The 25,289-nt window shown below is 51.1% G+C and overlaps 1 protein-coding gene across 1 annotated transcript in view; it reads right to left on the bottom strand.

The window, feature by feature from the left end:
• Positions 1-8,613: 8,613 nt before the first annotated feature.
• BOK (BCL2 family apoptosis regulator BOK) overlaps positions 8,614-25,289 on the bottom strand; it is a 32,118-nt gene continuing 15,442 nt past the window's right edge. The window contains exons 4-5 of the mRNA XM_020989012.2: positions 18,125-18,288; positions 8,614-9,932 (exon numbers count right to left, since the gene is read on the bottom strand). Coding sequence (XP_020844671.1) covers positions 9,807-9,932; positions 18,125-18,288 — 290 coding nt within the window. The 3' untranslated portion in view covers positions 8,614-9,806. The remainder of the gene's footprint in view (positions 9,933-18,124; positions 18,289-25,289) is intronic.

A 25,289-nucleotide genomic window follows, 5' to 3' on the forward strand; every position in this document is an offset into this window, starting at 1 on the left:
CTGAACAACCTCTAAGGGCATCCCAGCTCTGAGCCGATGATCTATTCATCTTAGGAAATGCCCCATCTCAGCAAAGAGATGAGGTGGCATTCTTAGACAAAATTGTTCAATGAACTCTAAGGTACAGGGTTCCCCAAAGGTTAAGATTTCAAAGCTCAAAACTGAACTGAGTCCTTTGGGAAACCCTCCGTTTACAAATCCAGAAATAGCAATAATTCAGTAACAAAGGGGACAGTGGACATTTGATAACTTCTAAAAACTGAAAAATGAAACAAAAAGAAATATAGCATGTCTATACTGGAGGGAGGATATATGGAGGCCTTTGAAGCACAACTGAAGATTTAGGATAGGAGATACATTTGTCTGGCATTATATTAGGAAATATAAGTGAGATCAATGAAAAATGACCTTGAAAACAGCATTGGAGCCAGATTAGCAGAGAACTAAGAGGAAAGCGGATTTCAGTCATCCATGCGAACTGCTAGGAATACAGCCTGGTCATTTAAAGATGTGGGTCTGAATTTTTTGAAAAAATGATCCAAGGCACAGGTGTGATAAGAGGATGTCCAAGTGGTAACTTTTCCATTATGATTTTTTAATATTTGCATAGTCCTTTTTCTGAGGCCCAATGATGCCTAATAAAGTAAAAGAAGGAATTATTGGGAATTGGGATGATACCCTGGGAAAAGATTCATTTGACATCCAGAAGACATGGGTTCAGACCCTGCCCAGGATGCTAACTGTGTGGAAAATTTAACAGTCTCTCTGAGCCTCTGTTTCCTCATTTGTTAAATGGGGATAGTAATACCTCATACACCAAAAAGATTTTTTGTGGGTAGGATAATGTGTGTGAAGTACTGAGAGCACGACAGAAATGTAAGTGAGTATTAGGAAGAAAATTGGAACTGATGACATTAGAGTTTCCGTGGGAAACAAAAATGGCCTAGTCATCTCAGAACATCTACCACATGGCTTTTCTGTGACTTCCAGTTTCTATGGGGGAGGAGGGCTGTAGAGGGAGAATGGAATTGTGAAGGTGATTTGGAGGAGGTTGGATTTGGGTTGGGGAAATTTGGAAGAGATTGAAATTTTGAGGGCGAATCATCTCCAGATCCAGAGTCTACTTCCATGAAAGTTGCGTGATGAGGGGTGGGATTGAAGAGTAAGGACAAGAAGAAAAGTTCTAAAGGAGAATGTAGTAGGCAGGGCAAGGTGAGTGAGACAAGATTTGGAAGGGTAGACCGCTAAGCAGAGCGAGTGGCTGGAATAATACGAGATCGGTGTTAAGGATAAAGGAAGCAGGTATGTAGTTGTAAAGTGGTTGGAAGGAAGGGAGACAGCTTGGCTGTGACCATCAGATTAAGTGGTGTTTGAGAGGTGGGAGGCAGGCTTTTCTACCTGCGGCAGCTATGCCCCGGCCTCCTCTCCTGGACAAGGCTGCCTGTACCTCTCCTCAGTGTTTGCACAGAGGCATTTGGAGCGTTTGTAGTGATCTCTCCTCGATCCCCTGGCCCAGTGCCCTTTAAATACTTACAGTCCATCGGCCAAACAGCAAAGAGACAATTGCTTTGAAGACAGAGTAATAAAAGTACCACCATTTTGTCCTGACACCCCAGAGACACGACCTTCCCTTTCCCACCTCAGTCTCTGGGAAGAGAAGTGAGCACTTTGCCCTGGTCCCACTCAGTTCCCATCCAAAATTGCCTCTATCCATTGTCTCAGCCACCCAAAGGTCAGTCCCTATTCCTCAGAACGTTGGTGTTAGTTTGGCTGCAAAACCCATCATGGACTCAAGAGTCCTGTAATCTCAGACACTGGAGGGCTCCTGGGCTCCTTCCCAGAGGCCCTTTGAAAGGTTAGGTCAGAGCCTCCAGATTAATTTCCTCCTAAGACAAAAGAATAAATGAGGAGAGGAAGTCGGCTTGAGGCCCTTCAATGGAGCCAAAAGTCAGCCTTAGAGGGGAGAAGTCCCAAGGCCTCTCCAATGGCACCACTGTCCCTCACCAGACCTGTCACGGAGGGAGTCAAGAGCAGAGATTGCCCAAGACAGAGGTTGAAGAGAGGCGGTGAATGGCCTCACCACAGAGGCCTTTGGAGGGTATCCCTAGTTCTAGCACTGCCGAAACACCCTGCCCCCCCCCCGTGGGACCTGGGGGTGGCAGTGGGGTCAGGACAAACAGCATTGGCACTCTGAGCGAGGGCCAGTCCCATTCCATGATCACCATGTTTGGGAAAACAAGATCACCATTCTTGGCCAATTATCAGGGGTGTTTCCAACACATTGGCATACAGTGATAATCTTCAGAGGATTTGGAGCTTAGAGTCACACCAGTGGGGATGGGGGATAGGCAGAGGCAGGATTTGAACCATAGATCTTGCTCATTTAAAACCCTTGAAAGAGCTAAAGCCCTTTTCCCGTACTACAGCTAGGAGTGAATCCCATGAATGTGGGTCTCTTGGATTATGGGGGCAATAGCTAGACCCTCCTCCACCCGATGGGATGCAGAGGGGCTGTTCTTGGGGACTTGGATTTCCCCTGAGGCCCAGAGGCAGATAAGAGACAGGAAGTGGGGGGAGACAAGGCTGCGGGAAATGGAGCAGAAAGTCCTCTGCTGCCCCGGTTCACAGCCAAGACTTTTTCTTCATTTGGCTTTTATTGTTTGAGGAAATCAAAGAGAATGAGAAACGCAAATGAGAGGTGGGCCTTTTCTGAAGTCCTGTTGCAGTGTCAGGATCTCTCCCTCTTCCCCCTGGACCAATGAGAAGGTGAACGGCCCAGAGATGAGCTTCAGGGAAGGGTTGTAGTCTGGGCTCCTCCCTGTCATGACACACAGCTTTGAGCTGTGCTGGGAGCAGGATCGTTGTTCCCTGGTTTGAATTTCACCATGTTTTCGAGAAAGAAGTCTCTGGCATTGATATCAAGCGTTCCACTTGGAAGAAGTGGCGGTTCCAATCTGCGGCAGATAGGCACTGCTTAATAAACAGTAGGAGCTTTGCGAAAGCAAGTTTAGGTCTGGCGCTGGAGAGCAGGCTTCCCTTGGACTGCCTGTTTGCTGCCTGCTAAATTCTCATTAAGTTACCATTTATCAAACCAGAAAAATTCCCTCCCATTTTTCATAGGGAATAACCAGGCCTGGATAGTGTTCAGACTCTGTGTGGGGCGTATGGGAGTCTTTCTGATTCACTGCTGACAGCCGCTCTTCTTTGGCTCACAGCTCAAGCCTAGACATTGAGGACGGGGGAGGGCCACTGAGGCAAGACTACTAGAACCTCTGTGGAGACTTGCAAAGCCTGTGGTTGAGTGGGAGCAGGGGTCACCTCCAAAATGGGGCAAGGAAAGGGTGTGATTGGGAATGACACCAGCTGCCATGATCCTGGGCCAGTGGGGGAGGGTCCACTGGGTAGGGTCCCCCATTTATTGGCATTCCCCTCAACCATGCCAGCCCTTAAGGGGCCCAGAGGCAGTCCTGCACCTCCACCTCGAAGGTTGGTCCCGGTTTTCCTTTCTGCCTCAGTGCCCCTGGGCCTCCCGAGCTCTTGAGGATGCACCATCATGGAGATTTATGGGCTCCCCAAAGCAGCACTCGGCTGATAGCCTGGAAAATGCCACGCGCAGAAGGACGATCCCTCACCCTCCACGCTCTTATTTAAACAAGACACAGAGCCTAATTAACACTTCACAACTGGAATCTAATAGTGAAAAGAGAGAGGTCTTATTAGGACAAAGCAAATGAAGCCTGGGGGAGGTGCCGGGCATAGCTGCAGGCCATTTTTGAAGTTTGGAAGAAACTCTCCTAGTTTGCTGCAAAGGAGCTTAGAGATCTTCTAAGTGTGATCCCCTCATTTTACAGAAGAGTAGATTGAGGCCAGGGAGGATAAATGACTTGGTCAAGGTCATGCAGGGAGTAAAACTCACAGTGGAATTTATAGCCCAGAGCCGGCTCCCTCCCTGGCACTATTCCAAGTCAGTGGAAAGTGTGGTCCTCGGGAGGTGGAGAGGGGTGGTCTCACCCTGCCCCCCCAACCACCCCCTTTCCAACACAAGCACTTGGGGAACCCCGAGCCTGGAAATAAACAAAGCCAGGGTCTACAGGATCGAGCACCGCTTCGACCTTCACCCAAAGGCTGTGGCCTCCCTCCCTTCGGGTGGCTCTGAGATGATTCCAGGGCGATGACGCGGGCTTTGGAGGAGCCAGGCCCGGCCTTTGCTTCTTCCTAACTGCAGCTCTTCCAGGGCTGAGCAGCAGCTCCCTCAGAGGCGTCGGGACAAGTCGAGGCAAAGCCGAAGACTCGGTGTTGCCGAGGCAGCCGAGCTGGTTAGCATTTAATTGGGCTCGGGATCCGGGTCTGGCTGTTTGTGGGCCTTAAGTCATCCCTCACCTTGCCAAGAGGCCCTACCACACACCTGGCACAGGTCGGGGCACGCCCTCGGTGCCCAGGCCAGGGTGCCCAGCCATGGCTTGTGGGACAGTGACTGGCGAGGAAAGGGCTTGTTCTCACCCATGATTCTGCTTCGGGGCTTTCAAAGGTGTGATTTAAAATCTACAAGCAGACATATATGTTCATGTGCGTGCACACACTTTATGTTCTGGACTGAAAGGCTTCTCTTGACTCCCCCTCAACCATTCCATGTTCCAGCTAAGAGGCTCTTGTACACAAAATTCCATTTCCCAGCTCTGTGATTTTGCATAGTAACTACCAATCTCTTATGCAGTGCCAGGCGCAAAGGAGAGGCTTTATGAAATGCTTGTTGACTGACTGCCTGACTGACTGACTGACTGATGCCCAGTCCTCACCCTCATTAGGTTTAGCCTCTCCTCCTGGGGTGGGGGTGCCTTTCTTTAAACTCCATTGCTTCTTATGTGTGTGCCTGTTGTCTCTCCCAACAGATTGGAAGCTCCCAGAGGGCAGGGCTTTTTAAATCAGGGGTTTGTATCCCCAGTGCCCAGCACAGTGCCTTGTGGGGCCCATGCCTACGCCCGGCTCATAATGCATCTTGCAGGTCAAATGTCAGCTCTTGGAGGGCGGGAGTCTGTTTCATTTTTGTTTCTGCCCCATCCCCTTGCCCTGTGCTTGGGATCCAGGAGGGGCTTTATCTATGCCTGAGAATTTCTCATCGCCCTTGACTCCAGCACTCGAGGTCAGGCACCCTTCCCTTGGGCCCTGGAATGTTGGTGATGCCCTCCTGTGGCTGCTCCTCCAGCTTGTCCACACACACCCTCACCACTGCCAATCGGACATTTCTAAAGCCAGCCCTGGCCATGTCACCCTGAGGCTCTAAGCTCATGAAGCTTTCCTCCTGCCTCTCAGGCCCTCCAGGGGGCTTCCCCCTACTCGTGGGGTCCCTCATGTGCACAAGTGGGCCCCCTGCCTCCCTTGGCCTCTTAGGATCCTTCTTCCTTTCCACCACACCTCCTACATGACTCATCCAGCTATTTCTATTTTCTTCCTTTGGAAATGACATTTACTTTGCATTGACTTCTCGGTGACTGTTTACCTGCTTGTGTACACATGTGTGTGAGCTTCTCTGTGGCAGGGACCATGGTGGTTTTGTCTGTGTTTCCCCAGAACCCCTGCACTGTGCCTGGCATGTAAGAAATGCTTCCTAACTGCTTGCATTGCTTGAATTGAATTGAAAGTTCACTTTGGAGAGAACCTTGGCAGAGGCGCCCACTGATATCCCAGCCTTGGGAGTTCTCAAACTTGGAGAGGATTAAGAACATGAATCAGCTCCTGTTGCAGGGCGAGGCAAAGTTTGTCTGTAATCCCGGATACCCGATATCCCAGGAGGTCTAGGAAGAACAGCTGATACAAGACATCCCCTAATAGTCTGTGATACATTCTTCCACCAATCCCAAGAGTCTGGGGGAAAGTGAGAGGGAACCTGGGGCAGAGGGATAGCACAGTTCTTGGTTCCTGGGCCCCTCTCTCCCCTTCTTAGGGTGGTCTTCACGTCCTTCCCCTTGGGCACAGCACAGCTGTTCTGCTGGATGCCTCATAGACCTAGGGTGTGGCCTCTTTTTGGTGTTCTAGTTCATCTTTAGCTCCCAATGCAGAAGCCCCCTCAAGCTACTGCTTTTCTGGAGATTTGAGTGAGAATTTCCAAATCCTCGGACCCTCTGAAGTGCTCAAGGACCTCCTCTGGTAAAGGAGGGATGACCAGGATTGAGGCCTCAGATCATCCTCTCCATAGCCTTCTCATCCTCAGCTCACTAGAATGCTTCCATGCTAAGCCCACATGCTTCCAGAATGCCCCAGTGTGAACTAGCTCACTGGGTCTGTACAAAACCCCCTGGGTGAGACTGAGCTCCCTCAAGACCCAAACAGACCCCCTGTCCTGTGAGTGGAAATGGTTTTGATTGCTTGTTTCAATGGAAATGTCACACCCTGCTCCACCCAGTTCACACCTCTGGTTAACTGAGATGTGTTCTCACCTAATCAAGGCATCTGGACATAGAATCTTGTTATCTGGGGGGGAGGGGGTTTGTGATTTATTGATTGATTCACCCCCACCCTTATGCAGCAAATATTCAGCCACATTCAAGCACCACAGTTTGCTTAACCATTCCCCAGATTTCATTTTCAGTTCTTTGCTCTCTCGCTCTCGTGCTCTCTCTCTCTCTCTCTCTCTCTCTCTCTCTCTCTCTCTCTCTCTCTCTCTCTCTCTCTCTGTCTCTGTCTCACACACACACAGACACACAGACACACAGACACACACACACACACACACACACACACACACACACACACACACAAGACCTAGGTTTGAGTCCTGCCTCTAAAACTTACTGGCTGGGTAACCTGGGCAGTTCACTTAACCCTTTGATGCTCTAAGAGTCTAAGTAGTAGAGCGTAGCACTGGGAGTTACCTCACCTGGAAATTCTGATGTATTGCTGAAAGCTGATGAAACTGGTCTGATTCCTATCCCTATTAATATTTCTGTGCTTATGGGATTTTTCTTCCTGTCTCTAACCTGCTTGTACTTAAATTCCTGGCAATAAGATAACTGAGTCAAAAATATGGGTATTTTAGTCCTGTTTCTTGGCTAATTCCAAATCACTTTCCAGAGCACTTGGACCACAATCAACAGCCCCAAAAAGGGGCATTGGTGCCAGTCTTCCTGCAGGAAGCACCTCCCGCATGGTCTAGTTCCATCTTTTATCATTTCTTACCATTGACTGGGCATGTGGGGAAGCCCTAGAGTTGTTGGGCTTTGCCTTCCTCTCCTCAGTCGGGATTTTCTCCCAACTTTTCCACTGAGTTTGTGACTCAACAATTCTTCGGCCTCTTTCCCTCCCTGGGCTGCATTCTCCATTCTACTTCAGTTGCAGACTGACACAGTCATACCCCACCTGCTACCTTTCTACCTCTTTCCCTGACACTGAGCCGATTCTTCCTAAAGCCATGGCCTCCAATCCCTATTCAAGGTCAACCAGCACATGTTAAGCACCTCCTGTGTACCAGGCATCGTGCTAGGTGCTGGGGAGACAGGGACAAAGAATGAAAAAGTCCCTACTCTCAGAAAGCTCACATTCTTACTGGGCAATCACCTGCCCTTGACATCCTAGAGTCAATCAGCTTTCCATGGTCTCCATCTGTCTTGACCACCTACAGATTTTGACACTAATTTTCCTTGTAGTTATAACAGATCCTTATGTCATGTTACTCCTCTGCTCACTAACCTTCCGTGGCTCCTAACTGCTGCCCAGATGAGATTCAAACTTCTTCACTTGGCAAACTGGAACCTTCCCTTTACAAGCAGTCATTCCGTGCGCTTTAAATCTAAAATTTTGATATTCCACTCACTCTGTGCTCTAGACCAACTGAATACCTCTGCCCAGTGAGTGTTTTATATGCTTTCCTGCCCTTGTGCCTTTTTCCAGGCTATTCCGTCTACCCAAAACAATCTGCTTCTCTGCCCCTGTTTTGTGTTTTGTGTTTTGAATTATAAAAAAACCTGTTTATTTGTCCTCAGAATATGCAGAGGGTCCTGTCTGTTTCTAGGACACTGACACATTACTTTTGATAATTTCATTCCTCCTCCCCTCACTCCTACACACACACACACACACACACACACACACACACCCATCCTTAGATCAGGAAACCTCTTTCACCGTAGCAAAGCCAGGGGGTGGGGGATGAGAGGAAGAAACTCCTCATCAGAATGCTTCTGGGTCCAAGAAATCAAAGCGGCCAATTCCCTGCCCCCAGGCAGAATGTTGGGTGAGCCACCACTTTCTTCCCCGATCATTAGCGTTCCTCCCTCTCTCCTAGTCCGAAGCTGGCCCAGAGGTCTCATTTCAAAGCCTGCTTCCACGAGTAAGTTGCGCCGGAGGCTACAAGGACTCTGGAAGAGTCCCTGGCCCGCCAGGGCCCTTCCTCCTCCTAATTCACTGGAGAAGAGCAAACATTTTTTGGCTGAGAATTTTCAGAAGAGAGTGAGTCATGTGTGCCTCTGGCAGACTAAAATCGTGAGCATTTTGGAGGCTGGGAGGAAGCTGTCCGGGGCCCACACCTCTGCCCCACAGCAAGGCCGAAGAGCAACTCATCAGCCCCGATACACTGGGGGTGGGGGAAAGAAGGGGTGGATTTCTCTTTGGATTCACTCATTCATTCCACAAACATTTATTAGGTCACTACTGGGTGCCAGGCACACAAAGAAAAATGAAAACAACCCCTGCCCTCGGGGAGCTTACATTCTACTCAGAGATACAAGTTACCTACATAAGTAAATGCAAGATACAAGATAATTCAAAAGGGTACAGAGTTCTAAGGACAGTGGGGATCAATCAGTCATTTATTAAGCACCTACTGCGTGCCAGGCACTATGCCAGGTGCTGGGGTCTAAAGGCAAAAGTGAAACAGTCCTTGCCTTCAAGGAGCTTCCATTCCACTAAAAGGATTCCACACACACACACACAAATAAATACAAAGTCAACAAAGAATGAGAACAGCAACAACTGAGGGAGAAGGGGAGGATCCGGAAAGGGGGCAAATGCACAGAGGTGGGAGATTCATGGGAATGACTAAATAGTCCAGTTTGGCTGTAGTATAGAGTGCACTGTGTCTGGAGAAGAAAGAGATGAAGAAATGCTCCTCCCTGCATTCCTAGGCTGCGTAAGACAGCAGACACTAATTTAATGTCAATTCATTTTTCCTAACCGATGTTCCTTATGCAAAGGGAAGGTTCACTGGGTGCTGTAAAAACCAAAGCCAGGCTGAGGAGCTATGTCAGAGGCCACGGGGAGCCTCCCAGCCGAGGGAGGGCGAGGGCTGCCACACTCAGCTCGGGTCTTAGGAAGCTTTTTAATCTCCTGTTTGGAGGAGGGACTGAGGAGAGGAAACCCAGAGGCAAGGCTGAAGCAATCCCAGGGGAGGTGATGAGCACCTGGGGGTGATGGGAAGGGGAGCCGAGGGTGGCTTTCAAAAGAGAAGGAAGGAGCAGAAACAAGAGACCAGCCAGAGGATTGTGGAACAGAGGAGACGGTCCCTTTGTAGCTTGGAGAACGTGGCTGAGCGCTAAGCATCGGGGAAGCTGGTCCAGCAGCTTCCCAGAATCCCCCTCTGACGTATACCCTGGCTGGGGAGGGAAATGAGATCCTTCAAAGGCTTGCTCCCAGGTGGGGATAGCCACCTGTTCCTGAAGTGAAAGGCATTTTAGAACCAGGCCAATTATTCCCAGCTGGAGAGAGAGAAACACTTTACCCTGCTCCTTCCCCACCAGAGTCCAGGATGCACAGGGGCAGCTGTGCTCTGGCCAGGGAAGGGGACCCGGCCCCAAGGCCCAGCGGGCACAGGGCATTCATCTCTCTGGTAACAGCACAAAGAAGATGGCCTTCAGGAAGTGACCGAAGCTGCAGAGGGCGGCCACAAGCCAGTGGGATCGAAGGCTGGGGTCAGTGTTCACCACACACTTCATGATGTCTGCCTACAAGGGAAAGAAAGCAATTATGAGACTCCAGCCCCTGGGCGGCTGAGGGGGGCAGGGAATGGAAGTGGGAAGGTCAGTGGGGGAGGAGGGGGTCTGCCCAGAGAGATGCTGGGGAACAGTAACTGAGGCCTCCTGCTTGGCCAGGTCACTCTGTAGACCAAATGGGATTTCGTAAAATCATCCCAAAAGGCACCAGAGCCTTGGAATACGTAATCTCCCTATCACTAGCTGACCTTCTCTCCGGGAGGCTCTAGAGGGGATTTCGGCTAGGGGAGAGGGGGAGAGAAGAGAACTCTTTTGCATGCCTGAGACGCGGTGGCATAAGAGTAGGAAGCTAAACTGGGAAGGCCTGGATTCAAATCCCCCTGGAACAAATAAGCAGTCTGAGCTGCTGGGTCCTCTTCTGGAAAATGGAGCTGATGTCAGACACACCTCACAATGGAGATCACATGATATTGTATTAATTAAGTGCTCAGGGCTCTATAAATGATTATCCCTTCCTGGCTCCCGGTTGGATCAAATAGCCTGCAGGTCTGGGCTCCTCCTGCCTGCCCCAGCAGTCCCTGCCTGAGGAGGGGGCTTAGAACTCGGCCAAGCAAGGCTGGTGGGCACCTAGGGTGGGGACACAGAGCTTGACTTCAAGTGTGTGAAGGCTGGCCCTCGCGGGAAAAGGCGTAGAAGTCAGAGAGAGGCAGAGTTGGTCCAAATTAGGACCGTTCTAATTAGAACTGCTGAATTCTAAGTGGAAGGGACTGCCTGGTAGGGTAGTGAGCCGCCTGTCCCTGCAGATCTGTGGGCAGAGGGTTGAGGGTCTCTTGCTGGGATGCCAAGAGGAGATTCCTGGTCAGGCGCCAGCTGGACCCACAGATCTCAGAGGTTCCTTCCGACTCAGAAATTCTGGCATTCTTTAGGATCCTAGCTCCAGAGCTAGAAGAACGTAGGGTCCTTCCTTCCTCCCTCATTTTATAGATAAGGAAACTGAGGCTTGAGGTCACATGACTTTCCTAAGTGTCAGAGCAGGGATTTGAACCCAAGCTTTCTGACTCCCAATCCCTCACCACACTTCAGCCTCTCCATGGAAGACTTTATTAGCTGAGAGACGCTCCCCAGCCCTCCTCTTCCTTCTGCTCTGCTCCTCCTCCTACCCCACGGTGGCTGTGAACAGCTGCCCTGGCATGTCCACACCCTGTAAATTGCTAACCGATGCCTGGGGTTGGCTCCCGGGCAGTCCAGGGCTTGGCTCGTTCATCCCACTGTGCAGAGACAAGCTTGGCAGCATCTTCCAGGAGGAACGCTCTCTTCCCAACGCTTCAGCTGAGGGCTGGGTCTTGGGGAATGGCTTGTAAGTGACAGATTAAAAAAAAGAACAAGCCCCACTCCCTCGCCCCCGGCCAAGAGGCTCAGGAGGCTTCCGCATGGCTTTGCCATTGCTTCTGTCTCTTTCTGGACTGCTTAGTTAGAAAGGCAGCAAAAACAACACACTTCCAGGGATGGTTTCTCGGATTTCTTTCCTTCAGCCCAGCAAGCTGCTGAATTGAAACCAGGGTAAAGTGAGCTGATTGGGAGAACTGGGAGAAAGCTGATTCGCTCATGGGCCAGACTGCTAACCAGTGACGAAAGCTTCCTCAGGCAAAGCTCTCAAAGTGCAGGGGTGGGTCAGCCCGCCTGACACCCCAATTCCTGCACTCTCTTTAGTACCAAAGGGTCCCACTTGGCAAAGCGGAGGGGACTGTGCTCTTCCCCAAACAATATGGGTTGTGGGTGGTGGGCTGCAGGCATGGCTGAGGTCCCCTCATTTGGCTTCCTCATTTCGCTGATGAGAAAGCCAAGGGGTCACTGAAGTGGTAAGTGGCAGAGCCAGGATGAAATCCGGGTCCTCTAGCCCTAAACCCAGCCCTCTTTGGCCTCCTTCTTGTGGAGGGGAAGGGGGCAGGATCCCAAGACCAGGCACTGAATCTGCCAGCCAGGAGCCAGAGAAAAGCTGGGTCAGACCCACATGGGACTTAGGATAGGGATGTCTGCATTTCCACATGGTGGGTAAGGAGGGTGAGAAGAGGCCGCAGCCACCAGGAGGGAAGGAACAATCCCTGTCTGTCCAGGTCAAAATGAGAACCCACTCCCGGCCTGTGAAATGCTGTGAAGAGTCACTCCAAAGAGGGGACGTCTGAGCAGGGGGCGAGATCAGCCCACCACCCCGGGGTGACGGTGGAAGGCCAGGAGCCAGGATCTGTGAGGCACCTCGTCAGTGTGCATATGGGATGGGAGGGAGCTTTTGGAGGTCCCCGAGATTCTGTCACCTGCAGGCTTGAGGTATTATTGGCAAAGAAGAGAGGGAAAGAGGAGGAAGGAATGATAAGAGCCAGCATTTCTGTGCCCTTGAAGGCTTTACAGATATTAGCTCCATTGATCCTCAAGATGACCTTGTGAGGAAGGAAGGAAATCAGTATTTACGTAGGGCCTAATACGTGCCGAGCGCTGTGCTGGCTCAGTACTTTATCCTCACAACCACCCTGAAAAGAAGGCACTGTTATTATCCTGATTTGACAGATGGGGAAACTGAGGCAGGCAGGGGTAAGTGACTTGCCCAGGATCACACGTATAGTAAGTGTCTGAGGTAGGATTTGAACTTGGCTCTTCAGGGCCATTTCTATTTTACAGTAGAAGACACAGAAGTTGATTCAAACCCAGGCCTTCGCTAGCTCCACCCCCACACCTGGCAGGGGGAGATGCAGATGAGCATCCCCGGCAGCTGGGGGCCTGGGAGGCCGAGCCACCCCACTGCAGCCAAAGGTCCTCCCAGGAAGCTGGGGGGCCGTGGCTTTACATCCTTCAGAAGCTCACCCTGTCTGCTTTGCGCTGGATGGCGCTGCTGAGGGACATCAGCAAAGCCAAGCTGCTGCTCGCCGCAGAGAATCTTGGCCCCTCGGTCTTCCACATACTGATGCTGATAGGAAGGGGAGCAGTTCACTGGCCAGGACAGAAGTGGGGAGACTGGGGGGCGATGACTCGGGGACGAGGGGCTCAGGCTGACCCTCTCATCCTCCCCATACTGAAGGATTCAGCCCAGCTGCAATGGACCAGGCGGACGCTCCCCTGGCCTCCCACCATGCTCCCCAAATTAAAATCAGATACAAAACACAAGATTTCATGACAATTTCTCAGTGAGGGGTTTCAAGAAAGGGGCAAAGTTATTTATACTATTCGGAGGGTCTTTTTCTTCCTTCTTCTTGAATAATATTAAGGAGAAGGACCCTAGAGGCTGGCTGGGCTGTCTTGTCTTCCCTGCCCTTTCTATCCCTGATATGGAAAAAAACCTGCCTCGGTGTCTGTCTCCGTCTCTGTTTCTAATCTAAGTGTGTTTTGTTTTGTTTTGTTTCTAAACTCTTCTGAAGGAGGTGCCCTTTGACCGGGGAATGGCTGAGCAAGTTATGATATGCGGATATAATTTACTGTTACAGTACCATAAGAAGTGAGGAGTACAAGGAGTTCCCAGAGTCCCAGGGCAGACACAATCAGGAAGACACACAGCGACCAAAATCACACAAATGGAAAGAGGAAATTACAGAACAGTCCTAACTGAAGCTGGAAAGTCATAGCAATAGTCGAGCAGTAAGGGCTCAGTAAATATTCTCTCATCCCGTCCTCACAACCGCCGCAGGAGGTAGGTGCTAATGTGTATGACCTCATTTGACATTTGGGGAAACTGAGACAGAGAGAGGTGAAGTGACTTGCCCAGGGTCACCCAGCTGGTGAGGATCTGAGTGGGATTTGCACTCAGGTCTTCCTGACTCCTGACTCCATCACCTACTCTCCCGGAAAGCAAACACGGTCCTGCTGGAGAGAAAAGGCATCTGATTCCTTCCTTCCAGAGGTGGTGGACTATGGGTGTGAAACGTCGCATACGGTCAAACGTGGCTGAACTGATTCTATTCCCTTTTTTATTCTCGGTCACAAGTGATGACTCTCTGGGGATGGAAGGGGGATATATTTGGAACTGGAAGGAAAGTAAAAAATGTTAAAAATTTTCAAGTAGAAATATTGAAAAGTAGCGATGACATCGGGCACTCCACAGGGAGGCAGCTTTGTTGACCTGGCCATGGGCAGTGGGACGGGATTGGGTCTTGGCTCTTGCTAACACCCGGCAGGAGGAACCAGGAGGCTGGGGGTGAGAGGCTGGCACTGCAGCAATTAATTCTTTTCGCCGTCAGAGCCCCAGGGGAAACCCTACCCACGACAGCCGCCCTCTGAGCCAAGGCCAGTGCCAGAGACGCCCTGACAGAGATTATCTCCCAGTCAGCCCCAGCACCACCGTCAGTGGGAAGGTCCAGAGCAGTGTGCACATTTCGGGGGCAGAGGGCAGAGGGCAAGGTTCTGATGTGTGAGAGGAGGCGCCTGTGCCCAGCCTCAAGGCCACCCACCTCGGCTCTACCACAGCTGCCCAAGGGCAATCCCAGGGGCAGGGGCAGGCCAGCTGGCTCCTCCTGAGCACTCCTGCGTCAAGGTGGCTAGGAAGGGCAGGGCGAGCCCATAACCAGGGCAGGGGACCTGGGACTTTGACCCAGGCGCCAACCCCTGGGAGAACGGGCTTCCTGGGAGGAGGACATCTTTACTGACGTGGTCTGGAGAGCTCATCTGGGGGTCCACACCTTCATGGGGTTGGGGTAGGATGTGGGGCCCAGCAGAGGCCAAGGGAGTTCAGTCATGGGTCTTGGGAAGAGCTAGGCAGCCTCTTTCCTAGCAGACCTTTACCAGCGTAGCCCTCAGGGAAGGTGGGGTCCCTGCTCAGCTGCCAGGCAGCCAAACCCTTCATCTCCACCCACACATCCAGGGATCAGGTTAGTGGCCTTCCTCTGGGATTCTTCTAGCACAGCTCAGCTCCTTCTAGAGGAAGCAGCTGATGTAATCAGGAAAACCTGAGTTCAAATCCTCTGCTATCTGTTAGCTGGTGACCCTTGGCAGACAACTTCATTTCTCTGGGCCTCATCTGCAAAGGGAGGCTCTGTGCCTCAGACCCAAGCCCTCCTCGTTCCTGGAGTGGGTACTTATTAGCTTCACTTGCTAACTGCATTTCTATTTGGAATTTAACAAACGCTGTCAAAGCCCTGCAAAAGCAAACCACCCCCTGCCCTACCCTGGAAAGGATGAAGAGGTCACTGTCAGCAGAGGTCAGGGGAAGAGGGGAAGGTCAGACTGCCTCCTCTCCCCCATGATGCCTCATGGTTGGACTCTCTCTTGTGCCCACCTGCCTTCTTCCTCAACTACCCTGGGGGCCCAGGCCACAGCTGCCAAGCAGTAGCATCCCCTTCCCCAGTGCCAGCACTCCTAGCTGCAGCTATGAGGGCAGGGCAAATCTCTGCTGACAAAGGGGTGCCAGGGGAAGGGGCTGGGCTGGACAGAACTGCAGGCCTCTCCAGCCCAGATACCAAGGAGACCCAGAAGCACTCTGTGACTGGCCAGCTGATACAGCAAGCCACAGCCCAGAAGGAAAGGGGCTGCCTGAAGGCACCGAAGGTGGTCCCCAGCCACAGGTGGTGGCCAGCAACACAATCTACCTCCTTCTGCCCTTCCGCCAGGAGGCCAAGGGGCACAGATTGAGAAAAGCAGCCCAACCTTCACAGATGAGGAAACTGAGGCAGAGAGAGACAGAGACAGAGAGACACACACACAGAGACAGAGACCCCAGGCCACCCAGATGCTCTGCCACCAACGTGCGGGTCTGACCTAAGCCCGTCCCCTTTTTTCTGGTCACTGCCGGAGGCTCTGCCTTGTATCCCGGACCCACTAGTAACGGTGGTCAGGTTCCTTCATGGGAGGAATCGGGAAGGAGGCAGGCCTTTTCCCTTTCTCTGGCCTCTTGGGCAAGGCAGAGGGATGCCTTCAGCTCACCTTCCTTGCCTCATTAGGGCAAGATGCCATGGTAAGCAATATCCCAGGGAGCTAAGGGCAGGGCCATCCTTCAGCCCTGGGAGGGGCTGCCCAGAGGAAACCCTACCATGAATGGGCAGGGAATTCTCGCTGAGCAGAGGGAAATCCTGGGTAATGACTGGGGTGTGGCCACGGGAGGTGGGGTCCCTGCTCAGCTGCCAGGCAGCCAAACCCTTCATCTCCACCCACACATCCAGGGGTCAGGTAAGTGGCCTTCCTCTGGGATTCTTCTAGCATGGCTCAGCTCCTTCTAGAGGAAGCAGCCGATGTAATCAGGAAAACCTGAGTTCAAATCCTCTGCTATCTGTTCCTGGTGACCCTTGGCAGACGACTTCATGTCTCTGGGCCTCATCTGCAAAGGGAGGCTCCGTGCCTCAGACCCAAGCCCTCCTCATTCCTGGAGTGGGTACTTATTAGCCCCACTTCTGACTTGATTTCTATTTGGAATTTGGCAAACGCTGCCACATTAAATGTGTCCTGGACATGAAACCGTGGGCCTCTATGGTGGGCCACTTGTCCAAGCCGTCTGCCTGCCTGGCCTTCCTTCTGATCTCTTCTGTGCCTTTGGTGACTGTCTGTCGAACCCAAACCTGAGAGCTTCATCCTTGCACTGCTGGTACGGCCGGTGCTACGGGGCCTCCGTCTCCCCCAGCTTAGGCTTCCAGCCTTCAGCCACAGAGGATGGACAAGTCTGTTCAGGGCCCTAGTCCTCCTGCTCCTCCAGCTGCCCCCTTTGTTTGCCAGCCCCTCTGTGAGGCCCAGTCCCTGCTGACCCCCCCAGGCCACCCCCTCAGCCTCTGTGCTTTGAGCTATGCTCCTTAGAACCAGTCCAGGTGGTCAGGCCCGTGATAGGCCAAAGCTTGTAGCCTTCACCTTTACAAGACCTCCAGTGTGCCCCCTTCTGTCCTCTGACACTGCTTCCACCCTGGTACAGGCCCTTATCAGCTGCTGGGGACCGGGAAGGGCTGCCTGTTTCTCCCCCCTCCCGTCCATCCTTCATTCAGCCACCAAAGTGATTTTTCTAAAGCACAGATCTGATCACGTTGCACAACCCCAGCCTTACTCAATTCACTGCAGGGGCTCCCTCTTGCCTCCAAGATCAAATAGAAAATGCTCTGTTTGGCATTCAAAGCCCCTCGTACACTAGCCCCCTCCTCCCTTTCCAGTCTGCTTAAGCCTTACTTCCTCCACATACTCTTCCACCCAGCGGCACTGGCCTCCTGGCTATTCTGTAAACAGGACCGCCCATCTCTTGATTCTCGGCATTTTCTCTCCCTGTCCCTCATGCCTGGAGCTCTCTCCCTCCTCAGCTCCACCTCCTTGGGTCCTTCAGGTTCCAAGTAAAATCCCACCTTCCGGGATAAACCCTTCCAGATTGCCCTTAATCCCTTCTCTCCAATTTATTCCTTCTCTGTCTTGTTTGTATATATTTGTTTGCTTCTGGTCTCCTCCATTAGACTGGAGCTCCTGGAGAGAAGGGACTATCTTTTGCTTTTTAGCCCTAGCCCTCAGCACAGTGCCTGGCACACAGTGGGCACTTGTAAATGCTTATTGACCGACTATCCCTAACTAGAAAGCAAGAAAAGACCACCAAAGCACAGATGTAGAGTTGGGAGGGAGCTTAGCAAACATCTGGTCCCACACTCATTTTACAGGTGAGGAAACTGAGTCTCAGAGAGTGGAAGGGACTTGCCCACGATCACAGAGTTGGTAAACATCAGAGCTGCCATCCAAACCCAGGGCCCTGTCTCTGGCTATTCAACCCAACTCTGACCACTCTCACTCTCGTGAGCCTCAGTTGCCGTGACCAGACTCTGACCCCTCAGGCTGGAGGGACAGGAAGTTTCCATTTCCCAGCTCAACACCACTGCAACACCTGTGGCCTGAGAGGAGGAAATTGTGCAAGCCTTGGAGACGATAATCTCTGGTTAGAGATCAGACTCAGCTGGCAGCCCCTGTGGGGGCCTTAGCTGGGGGGAAGTCCAAGCTGCATCTCAGCCTTGAGAAAGGAAGAGCCTGCTTGGATGGAGGAGCCGGCCTTTGAGATTGCCAGAAGCCAGATGTGAAACACAATGAGTGCGGCCCTGTCAAGCACCTGCTTGTTGTACCAAGCTAGTCCTGCCACTAGTCAGACTTCCTGCTCCTTTCGTTTCCCACCTTCCACAAAGCCATGGGGCTTTTGTTTGCTTTGTTTCCATTGTATAGGGTTTGTTTTTCTAAAAATATGAACACACACACACACACACAGAGTGAACATTCCTTACCCATCCTCCTCGCCTCTTGAGCCATGTCACCAGTGTCTTCCGAACAAACTCTCCCAGGCAGTCCACAATGGTGTGGACCATGGCTGGTTGGGCCTGCCTCACACAGTCCACCGCCAGCCCTGCTGCCACCGCATAGAGGGAGACCACTTTGCCCCATGTTATTCCTACAAAAGAAGAAAGGCCCAGTCTTTCTTAGCTCAACTCATCTACCATGAACCAGCCCCCTTCCTCTCTGGCTCCAGGGAATGTTGGGATTTTCCAGTTATCTGTGGAGCTCAAGGGATTAAAGACCATTTTTTAGTACAGGAAAGCACTTCCGAGGCCATGGCGTTCTGCCCCTTCATTTTAGGGGGCCAAGGCCCAGGCCTCAGGGCTCTCTGATACAGTTGTTCATAGCAACAACTCCCATTTCATAGTGCCTTAAGGCCTATATAGCCCTTCCTCCCAAATCCCCTCTGAGGCATTCATTTATTCATTCATTCATTCATTCATGAAGCATTTATTATGCACCTACTGTGTGCTAAGCCCTGTGAATAGGAAAATGACAGAACTGTTAGATTCCTACATCACAGCTGAGGAAATTCATGGAAATGAAGCAATTTGTCCAAGGTTCCATAGCTAGTAAATGCCAGAGCCAAGGGCTCAGCTCCAAAAGTGGTGTGCTCTCCACTACACAGGGCAGAGCGAGGGTTCTTAGCTGGGGGTCCCCAGGCTCCTAAGGAATCTGTGGACAGAGTTCAGGGAAAGAGATCTCTCAACTTTGGCGGGGGAAAATTACATCTTTATTTTCCTGACTTTGGTTTACTTTGTTATCCTATGGATTTGATTTCATGCCTCAAAACATTCTGAGAAGGGTTGGTCCATAGTGTTTCCCAGATTGCCAAACGTAGAGGTGGGGGACCATGACACAAAGGGAGTGAAGGCCTTCAGGCATAGAGGGAGACTCTCTATCTTCTTCTTCTTCCTCCTCCTCCTCCTCCTCCTCTTCTTCTTCTCCTTCTTCTTCTTCTTCTTTTCCTTCTTCTTCTTCTTCTTCTTCCTCCTCCTCCTCCTCCTCCTCTTCTTCTTCTCCTTCTTCTTCCTCCTCCTCCTCCTCCTCCTCTTCTTCTCTCCTTCTTCTTCTTCTTCTTCTTTTCCTTCTTCTTCTTCTTCTTCCTCCTCCTCCTCCTCCTCCTCCTCTTCTTCTTCTTCTTCTTCTTCTTCTTCTTCTTCTTCTTCTTCTTCTTCTTCTTCTTCTTTTCTTCTTCTTCTTCTTCTCTCCTCTCTTCCCTCTCTCTCTTTCTCTCTCTCTCTCCTGCTTTTCTTTTTTTCCCTCAGGCACCTGCTTAGCCTTAGGCCTGTTCCTGGCTCTCCCAGGCAGGGCTCCAAAGGTTGGCCTAATGTTGACCTTGGGCAAACATTAACTGAGTTTGATAAATGACCAGATTAGAACGTTCTTCCTCTTTCCTCCCTGACCTCCCAACAGGAGCTGGTTGGACAGCCTTAGCTTTATCTTTCCTTCTCCTTCACCTTTTATTTTTGATAACATTCCTTAGAATTTACTATCTCTGAGGAAACTTCCTTTCCCAATGCAGACCCCCTACTCAGAAACTTATAGCAAGTGTTCTTACCCTGTGGTCCAGCCAAAGTGGGTTCATTGACATCTACCCAATGCTGACCACCACTCTTCTAACTATGTGCACACATGCACACACACACCTTGCTTCCTGGAACAGGCTGGGGCTTCACAGCATAAAACCATACGTGGAAAGAGTTTTTTGGTGGAGTTTTAGGGGGGAGGGAGGTATGTTTTGTAAGAGGACAATCAGCAAGTTAATCTCATTCACAACACAGCTTCCTGTGCAGCCCAGCTGCAGGGCAGCTGCCCCCAGGTGCCCTCCCAGCTCCAGCTTCCTTAATCGCTGGGCCTGTGAACCTAATCAAAGGGTTGCTTTCTCACTGAGAGGGTGTCAGTGTGATTTAGCCCAGACTCAGGACATTTTTCCTTGGCCTGAGTGGGTGGGAGTGGGGTAAGACTGAGGAGACAAACGAAAACTTCTTCCCAGTTTTTTCCAAAGGCCAGTCAGGTCAGTAGAAAGGGGCTCAGGGTAATGATAAGTATCTATGGCCAGGCATGCAACTGAGGTTCAATTCCCTGATAGAGAATAACAGACTTTTTGACCAGGCAGTTCAGGATGACAGAAAGAGCTCTGGATTTAGAGTCACATGACCTGCAGTTAGACCATAGCTCATGAGGTCCACTACCACCCCCAGATCTTTTCCAGTAGACAATATGATTTGGGAGATAAAAGGGCTAACAGAATGTTGGCTCCATTAAGAGGCCTAGTGTCTAGAATGAGGGAAATGACAGTCCCTCTGCCCGGGTCAGACCTTTTGTGTTAATTCTGGGGAGGACCTTGACACACTAGAGCACTTTGAGGGCAGGAGAGGTGGATGGAGATTACGCCACATGAAGCCTAAATAAAGCAACTGGGAGGTGTTGAGCCAGGAGAAGTCAGGGGCTGGGTCTTCATTCTGGTTCATAGAATCACAGGAGCAGAGATTCAGAGTGAGATGGAGGTTAGGGAGCCCAATCGCCTCCTCTTGCAGATGAAGAAACTGAAGCCAGGAGTAGTCAGTAAGCGCCTTGAAGGTAAGGACTGTTTATTCACTGTCACCTAGCTGCCCTAGGAAGTACTTAGCGCTGAATAATTGAGTGACTTGTTGGGGCCATTATCTGAAGTATGATTCGAACCCAGGTCTTCCTGACTCCAAGCCCAGTGTTCTATCTACTGTCCCTCACTGCTCAGGATGATGATGGACAGGACCCTCCACAGCCCCCAGGGGTCCTATCACACAAGCTGGGAAGTCAGAGGCAAAGGGATTTCCCATGTCTATTCTTTCTTTATTGGCCCAGGGAAATGTTGCCCTCTGGCTGCTAACCCACTGTGAACCCCTGCTCCTCTTCACACTGTGCATGACTGACCTATAAAATGAGTCGGAGTAGATGTCCCACTCAGCCCATCATTGGGATCCTCTGAATTTCAGAAAAGGAGGTGTCTGGGGCACAAAGACCCTCACTGGGGCTGAGGATAGTTTTCAGGGGATCCAGGAACTCAGATGTGGAAAAAACCACATCTTTATTTCAATAAGATTGGTTTCCTTTCTACACTGAGATATTTTATTTCATGCATTTAACACACGCGTTTGAGGAGGGTCCATGGGCTTCAGTAGACTGACTGCCCAAGGGTCCAGAACCCACAAAGGTTTAAGAAGCCCTGACGTAGTAAATGACCCTCATTGTACAGCTCAGGAAGGGAGGCGAGAGCCCAAGTGTCCTTGCTCCCAGGACAGCTCTCTGTCCCGTACATCCCATTTCCCCTCAAGCCAGGCTCCCCAAGAAGCTCCAGGAATGCCCAGGCCAGACCCCCTTTGCCTCTGGCAGGCAGCTCCCAACATCAGGGGTGTTCTAGGCTGCCAGGCCCCACGCAGAGGCTGAGCTGAGGGGAGGCCACCGCTGGCCAAGCCCCGCTCTCACCTCCATGTCGGTAGGATTGCTTGGCTCCCAAAGCAGTCCTCTGCCCCAGGCTCTCTTACCTCCCTGGCTGATGCCAAGGCAAGGAGCCACCCAGGGCTCAGAGAGCCACAGTTAAAGAGATTAACTTCCCTTTGAAAGTAAACATTCTTCTCATAAAAGGTGATGGTATGACAGCCCTGGAGACAGAGCTCTTCTGTTTACCCACCCCATCACGCAGGCACCCTTCTCCTGCCCCCTTTGGGAACAGTGCATTGGTGGAGATCAAAGGGGCCTCCTGGGAGGCGAGGACCGGGCCTGTCCTGCCCGGGGCCATGCCCACTTTGGATCGCAGCCAGCACGGCTGAGGCAGGACCGTCAGTCAGCGCCTAGAACGTGGTAGGCGCTCAGTAAATACGTGTTGATGAATAATTATTAATATTGTTAACAACAATAATAAATGTTGATTAACAATGACAAATAAATGAACAGTGGCCATTCTGAGAAATCATAAGTTTCAGAGCCTGAAGACACAGACCTTTGAAAACATCTAGTCCATGCCATGCCTGAATAAGAATCCATGCTAATACTAACATTAAGGGCATTTACATAATGCTTCAAGGTGACAAACAGAGCACTTTATGTCTGTCAGCTCATCTGATCCTTCTACCCAACAAGTGATGGGCCAGGTTGTGCTCAACATCCTCCCAAGACAAAGTCCCATACCCTCATTGGACAAATGGGGCGACTGAGTCTCTGGCTGAGGCCAAAGGGGCTGTCACTTCATCTCAGTCTTAGTTTCCTCATCTGCAAAATGGGGACAAAAACAACATTCCTTTTGTAAAGCTTAGCTTGCTGGTGTGACCCTGGGTAAGTCATTGAACTTCGCCGTGTCTTACTTCCTCCTCCGTAAAATGAGGCTGACCCCTGGAATTCCCTGCAGCTCGCAGTCTGTGCTTCTCTGATCCTAATGTATAAAAATCTGGACTGCTGTTAGGGAAGAGGTGTTACTAATGATGCACAGTCTAGCTAAGAAGTCCCATTAACTTAGTAACCAGGGGCAGCTAGGTGGACTGGCCCTGGAGTCAGGAGGACCTGAGTTCAAATGGGGCTTCAGACACTTGACACTTACTAGCTGTGTGACCCTGGGCAAGTCACTCAATTCCATTGCCTAGCAAAAAACAAAAACAAAACAAAAACTTCATAACCAGGCTGGGACCCTCAATTTACCTCCCAAGGAGCTTCAGCCAGCACGTGGGGGCTGAAACGTCACTTAAAATAACGTCTGGAGGCAGCAGAAGGAACTCTCTCTGTAGGAGAGTCAGAGGCCCAGGGTTCAAAACCCACCTTTGCCCCGTTCGACCAATAGGATCTTGGGCAGGTAATTTTACTTCCCTGGGCCTTGATTTCCTCATTCGTAAAATGGGGGGCAGGTGTTCCGGATGTCCTCTGATCTCCCTTCAAGCTGTAGGTCTAGGAGTCTCTGTTTAGAGAGAACGGTTTAAATAAACCAGCTCTGGAGGAGGTAGAAACCCAAGTAACCTCTCACACAAAGAGGAATATCTGACTCCTTTCTGAGGAGGAAGAATTAGCAAGTGAGACAGAAGCTGTCTCTGCTTCACAGAGGTTGGAGCCCCGGGCCAGAGTCGGGAAGATGCCTCTCTCCCTGAGTTCAAATCTGACCCCAGACACTTATCTGGGTGACCCTGGGCAAGTCACTTCACCCTGTCGGCCTCAGTTTCCTCATCTGTAAAATGAGCCGGAGAAGTAAATGGCAAAGCACCCCAGTATCTTTGCCAAGAAAACCCCAAATGGGGTCACAAAGAGTCAGACATGACTAAAAATGATTGAGTTAACAACAGCTACTGCTGCCTCAGGAGATGTGGGAGCAATGAAAGAAACAAAGGCTAGAGGAACATGATGAGAACCAAACTTGTTCCGCTGGCCCAACCCCGGCCCAATTTCAAGTAGGCTGAGAAGGGGGAGGAGAGAACCCTGAGCAGCCCAAGGCAGAGGGAACGAAACGTGGTCCCTTTTGGTGGATTTTAGGATGACCCCTCTCCTTTCCCAAAAGGGGCCAGAGAGGAGTGCAGGAGCTGGAAGTGACTCCAGAGGCCCTAGTCCAGCCCCCTCCTTTTACAGAGAGGGAAACTGAGGCTCACAGCCAGGAAGTCACACGAAGGTCATGTGGGTCATCTCCTGAGATCTTAGGTCTGGGGCCAGAAGGCACGTCTGTCTAATCCAATCCCCTCATTTAACAGATGAGGAGACTGAGACCCAGGGGGGACCAAGTGACTTGGTAGCTTGAGGAGGCCTGGCTAGTCTTATTCCACACTGTGGACCACATTGACTTCCAAGCAGCTTTGTGAAAATGCTGGAACCAGTTCTCCCTGTCTGTCCATCTGCCTGCTGTCTATTTTTAAGGCTAGGTCTCCCCATCCGGCTCAGGGTGGAATTCAGGGACTATTCACTGTCCAATCCTTATACCGATCAGCACAAGAGTTCTGACCCGGTCGTTTTCTGACCTGGGCTGTTCACTCCAGGTAGCCTCCCACTCCCCGGGTCTCCTGCCATTAATGCTGATCTCAGTGCAGACGCCCACTGGAGCTCAGGACTCCTAAGACTCAGTCTCCCCTGGGGCTGGGATTGCAGAGGGGAGCCACCGCCCTGTTTGGCCCTTAGAGTTAAAAGCTGCAATACCGTTTGGATTTCAGCTTTAAAAATAACAGGTCATGGTGATCCTCCCTCTGAGAATCTGCAAAGGGACACAGTTCGTGAATGTTTACCCTGGAGAAGACATGTCCTGGGGAAGAGGGATTGGATATTTTCTGCTTAGCCCCGATGGCGGAAGGAGGAACAAGGAATTTGCAACGGGGACCACCCAGGCTTAGTGTAAGGAAAAGCGGCTAACGCTTATAGAACCGTAAGACAACGGAATGTGCTGCCTGGAAAGGTAAAGAGCTCCCCGTCACTAGAGGTCTTCAAAGCGAAAGCTGGATAACCACTTGTCAGGGATGGTATGGAGGGATTTCTGCTCAGGTGAGAAGTAGGCTCTGGAGGAGGAAATGACAAACCACCCCAGTATCCTTGCCAAGAAAGCCCCACGGACAGTATGGTCCTGACTTCCCTTCCAGCTCTGATAGTCTGTGAGCTGTTCTCCAGATGGAAAGACATAGAATGTAGCAGGTCGCCCAAGACTCAGCGCTAAATACAGAAGGACACTTTCAGTGCCTTAGTCCAGAGGAGCGCGGTACAAGAGGAGGCAAAATTGAGTGGGTCCAGGTTGGAGGAGACCTAGAGCTCTTCACCTGTCCAGGTGCTCAGCTTCCAAAGGATCCAAAGGGAAAGAAATTCCCAGAGCGCTGGCTCATCAGCAGGTTCTGCTGGACAGGGTCACTCAGGAAGGGGGAAAATGAGGAGAGCGCAGCGGTCATGGAAAACGGAAAGCCTTTTCAAAGAACACCCGATGTGCATCTTTTGAATCTGGACTCTTTGGGAGAAGATATTCTATTTCTCCTTTGATAGAAATCTCTCCATTTAATGAATATCTTTTATTCTTTGCAGAATCTTGGCGTTGGAAGGGACCTCAGAGGTTAGCTAGTTTAATCTTAGCAGGCAGGCTCTCTCCAGCCCCCCAGACAAAAGGACCCCAAATTCCCCACTCACACTGTA

Source organism: Phascolarctos cinereus, unplaced genomic scaffold, assembly GCF_003287225.1.
Source record: "Phascolarctos cinereus isolate Bilbo 61053 unplaced genomic scaffold, phaCin_HiC Scaffold_7;HRSCAF=346, whole genome shotgun sequence".
Lineage (NCBI taxonomy): Eukaryota > Metazoa > Chordata > Mammalia > Diprotodontia > Phascolarctidae > Phascolarctos > Phascolarctos cinereus.